The 10592-nt window shown below is 44.1% G+C and overlaps 1 protein-coding gene across 1 annotated transcript; it reads left to right on the top strand.

Annotated features, from left to right (window-relative positions):
* The first annotated feature begins 3513 nt into the window (after positions 1-3513).
* On the top strand, positions 3514-9125 carry cfap91 (cilia and flagella associated protein 91). Its single transcript, XM_053443605.1, has 17 exons — positions 3514-3601; positions 3727-3791; positions 4994-5151; positions 5256-5312; positions 5755-5811; positions 5909-6087; positions 6184-6361; positions 6606-6763; positions 6853-7008; positions 7093-7223; positions 7304-7405; positions 7495-7566; positions 7851-7997; positions 8080-8301; positions 8390-8538; positions 8656-8747; positions 8899-9125. The coding sequence occupies exons 1-17, from the start codon at positions 3514-3516 to the stop codon at positions 9123-9125; spliced, it is 2238 nt and encodes a 745-aa protein (XP_053299580.1).
* The last annotated feature ends 1467 nt before the right edge of the window (positions 9126-10592 follow it).

Below are 10592 nucleotides of genomic sequence, written 5' to 3'. Positions count from 1 at the left end.
ATCATCTCCTTCTTCAGGTGATTCACACACATTATGGAAATTTAGGAACTTTAGTGAGAAACTACAGGCGTTTGTGTGACTCCACCCGGAAACAGAGACCAACGGCTTCTTCCTCTTTCTCAACAGGAACATTATCACATCCTCCAATGTCAAAATGATTAAATAATTAATATCTGTGGGATGTTTAATTAATCTGTTTGTTCTGTTGGTGTCTTTATCTGATTGAAATAACAAAAGAGCCAAAAGAGATGAAAGAAATGAAGCAACGAAACATGGACGTATCAAAGGTGAGGCCTTATCTGTGTGTGTGTGTGTGTGTGTGTGTGTGTGTGTGTGTGTGTGTGTGCGTGTGTGTGTGTGTGTGGACGCAGAGGTTGCCGGTGACACACACTCATGCAGGGTCCAGTCGGGCAATAACCCAGGACTGGACGTCAGCGTTGACGTGGACGTGACGTGGACACTGAGTGGTGAACAGTTTCCTGAAAGTCTCACACGTCACTGAAGCATCGTCAGAAACCACTGCATCTTCAGATATACACGAATTAACTGCCTATAAATATGTGATTCAATAAGAATAGTTGACTTTACTTTAACCTCCAATGTTTACTTGTAGCGTCTGATTTCTAAATGTGAAACTCCAGCTGTAAATATGGTTGTGCGAGTTGTTGTATGTTGTGCGATGCTGCAGCTGTGAAGTAAAATATGGTTGTGTGTCTTTTATTTAAGGAGCAGTTCAACTTTAATTTAACAAAGTTATTTTTCATGCATTCAGTTGTTGAGAAACGAATGTCGACCTCACAGAGCAGCAAGAGGAAAAGAGCAGGATCCATCCGACTGTGAGATGAACGTTTGCACAAAATCTGCAAAAACAAGATTTTCATTTTCTCTGTGGAACCAAACGTGTCGGCCTGAACATGCCTGACTGAAATCTACTGAAATAAAAAACTCCCCATCCTCAAGTGGGACAGTGAAAAGGAAGCAGCCGGTTTGTCGAATCCCTCGAACGATCCTGACTGATCTTTGGAATCAAGTTCAATCATAAACCCACATTTGTCTAATCACCTCATTCATCGTTTTACAACTCATCTGCCACCTTTTCATCAGCTCGGCCAAGTGAGCAGTGAACCGGCCAGAACTCTGTTGGCCTGACGGGCAGCGAGTCAACGTGTGAGGCAACGCACAGCGAGCGTCAGATAGTGGAGCCGCTGATCTGATGACCCAGCTGCTGGGGAGCAGACCTGGAACCAGCAGAGAGCAGAGTCACTCACTGGGAGGCTGATGAGTCACTGATCAGTAACTGGCTCAGGTTCAACAGGCTGAGAAATCACTGACAGGTTCACTCACTGATCACAGACAGTTTCATCACGGATCACTCACTGATCACTGAGCGATCACGCCTGCTCACCCGCTGCTCACCTGCTGCTCAGGTCAACGTTCAGGTCTCAGGTCTCAGGTCAAAGTTCAGGTTTCAGGTCAAAGTTCAGGTCTCAGGTCGCTCCAGACAAATCTCAAGTGATGTTATGATTGACACGTCCAAGTCAAGTCTTTATGTCTGTTTCTTCTAAAGGACCAGAGATTTGACCGAGTGACAACTTGATCAAAATAAAAACATGTGGAATCTACTGTACACATCTAAATATCTATATGAGGTGAGATCTGCTGATTGGTTCAGTTACAGTCTCCGGTCCTCGGTGTTTGAGGTCACATGAGGAGACAAACAGGGTCTTTCTCTCTTCCTATCTCCTTCCCTCTTTCCTTTTTACTCTCCTTCCCTTGTTTTACTTTCTCTTGAACATTATTAAACTGTAAAACACATCAGTTCTTATCTTTCTGTTTCCAGGAGGTTTTGTAACTCGAGAGTCACTGAGTAACTGAAGAGATCATAACTTCAGGTTCTGTATGTTTAGTTTTTATAAATTAACTTCTGTTAAACTATAAAGATTAAATAAATACAGAATTAGAATCTGTATGGTTTAAAATGTTGATGTATATTCAAACTAGGTTAAAAAACAAAAATACATTAAAAGATTCACAGAATAAAAAAACCTGTGATAAAAAATGTGATAATAAAAATACAGATAATAGCAAAGATGTTTTTCAGTCAGCAGGTAAATGAAGAAGTGAATATTAATATATTGATATTGATGTGTGACTGAACAAGAGGTTTGGAACGCGGACGTTTCTTTTTCAGTTTCATCTTGACAAACATGATCTGACATCAAGTCACGAGTCAGATATTAAAACGTAAGCTCAGTGTTTAATAATGTGAGACTTTGAAAGTCACACGTGCAGTTTTCTAATCAAGTAAAAGTATATGTTTGCATAAACGGAAAGAGTCAGATCCAAAAATACAGAATTTAAAAGGAAATATGAAACGGATTTTATTTTTAGATCAGTGACTCATTACCCATAATGCACAGTGAGCACGTTTGGTTTCCCTCCTGTCATTTCCAGGTTGATTCACGTGTTTATTTGTATTCATAATTACCTGTTGTTTCCTTCAGCTGAACCAGTTTTACTCAACCAGACGTCACTGCAAGTTTTATATCGTAGTTTTCTCCTAATGGACAGTTTATTTTTAAAGATAATTTATTCTTCCCTCAGTATTTTCCTTCCTCTTTTAACTTGTACTTTCCAAACGCAAGTTACAGAAAAACCAACGTGGCCTGAATCTTACTCATAACTACAGATACTTTGCAGATTAAGATTATACAGATACAAATACACCACTAATCATGTTTTCAAAGTTTATTCAAACAACTCTTTTTCTAATGGCAATAGGGAAACTACTAAATAAAGAGTAATTGTGTATTAATTTTAATCACAATATATATGATCTCAAGTTGCTTTAATACATAGTGACGTCAAAACGTTAGGAGAGAATTGTCACTTCAAAACAAATTCCAGTAAAGAGCGCCACCAGCTGGAGGCTGATCGACATTACACAGATCATTAGTATGTGTACAGGTGAAGGTAGATAAATTACGTATGTTTTGATAATATATAATTTTTTATAAAAGCAGTTGCAGTATTTGTAATATTATTACTATTAGTGGTAGTATTATTATTATTAGTAGTAGTGCTAGTATCAATAGTAGAAGTATAAAACCAAAGTACTGTTATCAACCTCTTAGTGTGATGGCGCCCTCTGCTGGTAACTATATATATGACTGTATATGGATTTAAAGATTTTATTTTGGTAGGGAACAGAATAGTTTGAAGTTTCCAAAGTATGAGTGTCAATAAAATAAAAAAACATAACTTGAACATGATAAAAGTAAATAACAACCCTGGTTAACTTCACCGGAAGCGTTTACAAAGTGACAGACGTTTGTGTTTGTTTGTTTTTTTCACAACGTTTTATTGTGACGGTTTGATGTGGTTTCCGGTTCTCCGTCAGTTGTCTGTCTCCATGGTTACAGGACACACAGCTGATCCGCAGCACAGACGGTCACAGACGGTCACAGACGTCACAGACAGACTCTGTGACGTTTGACTGTAAAGAAAATCAAAATGAACGAATCCGTCAGTGTCACCGTTTCCAGGAAGAAGCCGAGCGACGCGCTGGTGAAGCGTCAGCGCGTCTACGACTTCCTGTACGGTGAGTACACACCGTACACACAGGTAAACGTGCTAAGCTACCGCCTAACAACCCGTTAGCTTAGCACGTTAGCTTAGCATGTTAGCTCAGCGTGATGGAGTGATGCTTTAATGTTTCTGCTGCAGATCCGGTTCACACGGTTTCCTCCGAGGTGGATCACATCCGGTCCAGAGCCTCCCTACACAGAGTGGTGAGTTTACATATGACGTCATAGGTGATCAGAGGAGGAAGAATACAAATTATATCATAAAAATAAAGTAAAATGATTAAACTCCAGAGCCTCAATCCACAGAGAGGCGACCTGAAGTTGTTTTAACTACTTTCATTTAAAACTTTACAGTCTTATAATAGTAGAATAACTCAATCAGAGGTAAAAGAGATTTTTGACAATTAAACAAAATTATTCTTATAATTCATTAAAGTATATTGTTATGTTTGAGCTCTTGAGGATTGGACCCAGATTTCTTAGAAAATAAAAAATTATTAAAACTCCTTGATACACAACTTGGGTCAAAAGTGACCCGGCTCCGTTAAATTTTTTTTATATCTTTGCTGTGAATGAATTCCATCGTTCAGTATCTCAGGTTTTCCACAATTAACTCGTTTTTGATCATCACAAATCCTTATTTAGATTTTTCCTTTTTTCCCTTTTGATTATAAATATTTTTTCTATTTCTACAACACGTTTACACACATAGGTCAAAATGACCCCTACACTACTGAACACCTGCCATTCACAGCTCACAGCTGCTTGTGCACATCTTATCTTATTTTATAAACTTTATACTAACGAGATGTTAGCTAGCTAGCTTAGTATCTGGCTAGATCAACAAAATAAAACTCCAAATATAACAGTATATACTTAATAGACTGAACGATTGAACGACTGATTTGATTTTCTTTATTCGGAGTGTCTGTACGGCTGGTCACCATCATTTCAGATTTATGGCTGAAATGGTCAAAGATGCTGCACAAAGAGCAGGATGAGGAAGATGAGGAAGATGAGGAGGAACTTCCTATTCTTGATTCTGAGTCTGATGAGGAAGATGAGGAAGATGAGGAGGAACTTCTTAGTCTTGATTCTGAATCTGAAATCTCTGAGGACCTAGATTCTCCTCTCTACTGACCAAAGTGAAGAAGGCTCCTTTGATGAAACACAAGATATAGATTTATGGGACTCATCTCCTATTACTTCAAGAAGGTTCCTTCTCATCAAAGGAAGCAAAGGAGAAGAACTTACGAATAAATATTGTAAAATAGAATAAAATATGATTAAACTTGTCAGTAAATCAAATACTTAAAAGTCATATTTACAAGTCGGACATTTAAAACGAACAAAGAGCTGAAATGACGATGAGATGCACTGTGACTGATTGTGTTTCCCCGGCTCAGCGGCGAATGCCTGAGTTCGACTCCATGTTCAGCAGCCTGCCGCACCACCCGGGCTTCACCCTCCAGCTGGACCCCACAGACCCCGTCCCCCCCTCGGTGGACCGGGCCTGGAGAGGCTACAGGGACCAGCACAGAGAGGCTCTGCAGCAGCTCACCGGGTAACAGCAGCAGCTCCTGAGCCATGTCCATTCACAAGCTGAATCACTCCTTTCACATATTAACTGAACCTTTGATTATTGATTATTGATTCTGTTCCTGACAGGGTGACAAGAAGGGACCAGAGTCATCGAGGAGCTGATCACTGGAAATACTTTCAGAGGTTTGATTCCCGCCTGAAGCTGGTGGAAGAAAATCATTAGAGCACGACTGATATGGATCCCCCCCCCCGATAATATTAAGGAGTAAAAAATGTCAAATACAGATAAATCCACAGATATTATATGTAAAAAAAATGTCAATGATTCCTTGAGACGTCGATATCAAACCCCAATTACAAAGAAATGGAATTTGGGTTTGATATTTTACACTTTAACCATAAACTTTGTTACAAAAAACAAAATTAAACACAAATACAACCAAATATACAGAATTATTATTCAGAGATCAATTTAAACATACAGCTTATAAGTAAGTTTTCAAATCAGCAAAAGGCTCAGAGATAAATCAGTCTGGCTCACGATGATGTAACATTTAATAAATCTGTAGAAATCCACCTATTCTCTGATCTGGTGTTTCCCCTCTGTTCCCCCCCCCCCCTCCAGACCTCTGCTCCCCTCCTCACAGCGGCTTCCCCCTGACGTGATCTATGGTTTGCATCAGTAAGTTCAGCAGCTTCCTCACATTTCATTTACTTTTCACCCGTTCACTTTGTCCTGGTACCTAACATCCTCATCCTCTCTTATTTTGTCACCTCAGAGGAAACCTAGTGCCGCCTGGTGGACAGAATGCAGAACAGCAGCTCACACACGTCACGGTGGGGGTGCAGACGGACTACAGGGAGAGTGAGACCCAAACAGACCCGTACTGCCCCGAGTACGTGATCCGACCGGGCACGACTCCCACGGAGCTCCTGCAGCTCGCTCCTCTGACCTGGGGTAAGAACAACCAGTCACAATCACTTCAGGTCCTTCAAACCAGTTCATCTGTAACTTCCCTCACGTCTAAATCCCAGTGGTGACTCCTCCCCTCAGGTCGCGGTCTGCCCGCTGGCCTGGCGGAGGTGGAGATGATCGAGCGGGCCCGGGCCAAACGGGTCTGGGAGGCGAGTCTCCCCCCGCTGGACGACCTGGGTCAGCTGGACAGGAGGAGGCGGATGATGGAGGAGATGGAGGCCGAGGAGTGGGCGTTCAGGGAAAAAGAAATCCAGAAGTGAGTGGAGCCGCAACGTCGTTACTAATCAGGAGAGAGCATAAACATATAGTTAGGTAAACCACTGGCTACCTGTGGATGGATGTGTGTCACGTCATCCATCTACATACAGTCAAAGCTTTGTTCCACTGCCCCCTAGTGGTAGCAAAAGTAATATTTAAAGCGTATAAAGCAGAGACAGTAAATGCTAACACAACATGGTGGTTTCTACCTTTAAATGTGTGTGTCTGTGGGGGGGGGGCAGGCTGCAGGAGTCCCGTCTGGTGGTGCTGACGGACCTGTTGATGCAGAGAGACGAGGCCCAGAGACACATGACAGACCAGAGACTGAGACACAGCTACTTAAAGCTCCTGAGCCACAGGGAGGGACAACTACACAAGACCCAGAACCAGTACACCCGCTGTAAGACAACCTCTACACCCCCCCATGCTTCTGGACATTCATCACTGCAGGTTTCACTCACTGTTCGTCTTTGTGTCCTCGGTGTGTAGCTCTGAGGAAACTGCAAACGAAGGGACGGACCCTGAAGGGGCAGCTGAAGAGACTCGGCCTGAGAGACACTGATTTCGTCCCTCGGTCCCTCCGGGGAACTTTCACCGGAGCTCACAGCAGTGCCTCACAGAAACACCACCTGACCACATATGAAGGTTTGATTCTAAAATGATCTTTAGATAGAATGGAGCATATTTCATCTACTGTTCAGATGACGTGTGACTCTCTGTGGATCCCAGGCCTGGTGGAGCTGGAGGCCCGATCCTCCACCCCGCTCCGTCAGCTGCGGCTGAAAAGATCCAAAGACGTCATCAAGGACGTGATCCAGCCGTCTGTGAAGAAAGCGTTACAGCAAATGAACACATACAAGGTCAACGACAAAGATAATTCATCGTCAAGCTCATTCGCCTGAAGTGTAAATACACACGTGACCAAACCGTGTGTCCACAGGCGCTGAGGGAGAAGAGGACGGAGAAGCCGTTACGTTTCCTGGTCAAGAAGGAGAAGCCGGTTCCTCGTCCCACTACTCCCACAGTGGAGGAGCCGCCGGAGGTGAGCGGCTGTCCCAGTCTGATCCACACACTCAGCTTGATGGTTCTGTGTGGTGGTGTTTGTTGATTCATTTATTTGATCTTCGTCAGGGAGAGGAGGAGACGGAGCTCGCTGTCATCCACCTGCAGAAGCTGCTGAGAGGGAAAAGCGTCCAGAACGAGGTCTGACCTTTAACCCCTGACCTCATCTGTGTGTCTGTGACCTTTAACCCCTGACCTCATCTGTGTGTCTGTGACCTTTAACCCCTGACCTCATCTGTGTGTCTGTGTGTGTGTGAATACGTTTTGGAGCTGATCGGTATCACGGACACACACACACACACACACACACACACACACACACACACACAGAGTACACACTTATTGAGCAGGGCTGTGTTAGACGGAGGTCTGGCTGCTGAGGATGTTAATAATAAATCCATATTTCTGTCTGTGTTGTTGCACAGATGTTTAAGGGCAAAGAGAACCACACGGATCTCATCCAGGAACTGAGGACGGTCCACGCTCTGCAGAGACAAGAGCAGGAGCTGCAGCAGGTGGACAGAGAGATGATGATCGCCCTGAAGACACAGAGAGACAAACAGAGAGTCGAGGTGAAACAGTCACACACACTCACTCACAATGTATTTGACATTTCACGACCTCCTCACTCACGCCTCCTCTTTCCTCTCTCAGACGTCTCAGACCGAGGCGTCCCAGGCCCGAGTGATCGGCGCAGAGCTGGAGGACATGTTCGACACCTTGTCCAAGGAGCTGATTCGCCTCCAGGAGGAGCGAAGGATCCACGCCTTCACGCTCCTCGCCGAGAGGGAGCGCCGCATCCGAGAGGCCGAGGAGAGCGGCAGGAGGCAGCTGGAGGAGTTCAGGCGCAGAGAAGAAGATGAGATCTTCAGACAAGTGCGGACATGGTTCCTGAGCATGTCAAGAAAATACCTGTGTGAGTCGGTGGAGGCCATGTTCTGATGTGGTTCACGCTGTGTCACAGGTGGTGCAGATTCACCAGGAAACTGTGGACTTCTATCTGGAGAGCGTCATCCTGGGAACTGTGGAGCGGACGGCGGACCACCAGGCCCGAGAGGAGATCCGCCGGAGGGCGAAGGAGATCAACGACATCGTCTACGCTGCGGAGCAAAGGTAACAGACGACTCAGCATGTCCACTCAGCTTCTGTGGTCAGACGTTCAAACCTAGAGATAACACCTGTTTGTGTGTCTGTGTGTGTCTGTGTGTGTGTGTGTGTGTGTGTGAGAAGCAGGAACAACCTTCAGTCGGAGGAGATCGTGTCAGAGCTGGTTTACAGTTTCCTCATCCCAGAGGTGGAGAAGATCAACATCAGGAGAAGAGGTTTGTCCACAAAGACCAGAATACAACAAATGTTAAAAATCAAAATTCTAAAATCAAAACATCCTTTATCTCAAAATTTCAAACGACCAAAACAAAGGTGAAAAGTACAGAAAAGGTAGAAAACTCTCTCTGACTTTCTCTTTGCTCTCAGTTCACGCGAGGCAGCAGAAACACTTGCAGGCCGTTCGGAGCATCATCAATGAGGCTGCAGAGGGTTCTGGGATCCCGCCCTCCTCTCCTCCTTCCCTCCTTCCTTCCCTCCTTCCTTCTGAAACAGCCTCCATTGAGGAGCCGAGCAGCCAAGAGCAGGATCAGCAGCAGGAAGCAGAACCTCAACTTCACAGAGTAGAGACCTCAACGACAGCTCCTACCGTTTAACCTGGAGAGGATCTGAACCTTGTCCTCTCACTACTGGGGTCCCTCAAGGTTCCGTCCTGGGTCCCCTCCTCTTCTCTCCGTACAACAACTCTCTCTCGGCTCTGTCTCACATGGTTTTTCCTAACATAGCTACGCAGGTGAAACCCAACTAGACTGAGCTACTTTTCCTCCCAGGGAAAAGCTCCTCCCACCCACCACCTGACCATTAACTTTGACAACTCCATGGTCCAGGTTCTGTTCAGGGCTTTGGTCAACTAACGTCTAGACTACTGCACTTCCCTCCTGGCAGGTCGACCTGCTAGTGCCATCCGATCTCTGCAGCTCCTTCAGAATGCAGCAGCTCCACTGGTCTTTAACCTAAATTCACTCCCACTGTGTTCCTCCGGTCCCTTCACTGGTTACCATTGAGCTCCACATCGACATCAGGACAGAACATCTTCACATCTTCCTCCAGACTAAAGACACATCTCTCCTGACTACAGCTTGGTTAAGAAGATGGTGTCTGATAAACAGGGAAAAAATACACATATAAAAATGAATATGTGTTGCACTTGTACTGTAGAGACTGAAAATATTAAATTCTGAGATACAGTCAAACTGAGTTGGACTCTGACCCCCCCAGCGTTAACCCTGCATCTGAGGAGGAGGTTCCACTCTTCAGCCACTAGGAGGCACTGTTGCTCTAAATGTAACAGATTTCTGACAGATTCATTCAGTGATTTGTTGATAAAAATGTTTAAAGGTGTTTGTAATTTAGTTCACGCATATTGAAAGAAGTTGGGTAAAGAGAGGACATAGCTGTGAAAGAGTCGTCCAAGGTACTGGTCGTATTTAAAGTGGACTTCAGATCTCTGGACGTTCAGAACTCAGCTCCACATTAAGTAAAGTAAATTTAAGCCCTGATTCTTGATTTTTTTATTCACTTTAAAGACCTTTTTCAACTTGGTACCAGCTTTGGTTTCTGTTGTTGACTAACGATGTGACTCCAGCTCCAACAGCCAAACACTGAACCTGCAGCCATCAACTCCTCATTCCTCAAAACACACAAACAGATCAAACTACTGGATGTGAAGTCAGTTTTCATCAGACCTGTTTAAATACTGTTGTTGTTAATTGGATCGAACCATGTTCCTCATGCATCCAGGGGAGAAGTTCCTACTCAGATTGTTTGTTTTTTATCTTTCTCACTAACTGTGTAAAGGATGTTGATGGTTAATTGGTTTAATATTAGATAACCAGCTTTACTGACACTTTATTTTTGTAGTTTATCTGAATAGATAAGTCTTACTGCTCCGTCACATTAACGTTTCCCTGCTTGTCTCAGTTGGTTCCAGTTGACGTGGTTGAGACTGTTTTTGTAAAGACAATCCAGGGGCGTAGCAGCAGTTCCCTAACCCTAGCCCCAGAGGACACGTGTCCGCTCCACAGCAACAACAGTTTGGTCCAAACCCTGTAAATTCTCTGATG

This window comes from Pleuronectes platessa, chromosome 2 (genome assembly GCF_947347685.1).
Source record: "Pleuronectes platessa chromosome 2, fPlePla1.1, whole genome shotgun sequence".
Lineage (NCBI taxonomy): Eukaryota > Metazoa > Chordata > Actinopteri > Pleuronectiformes > Pleuronectidae > Pleuronectes > Pleuronectes platessa.
This window is presented reverse-complemented; position numbering and strand designations above follow the sequence as displayed.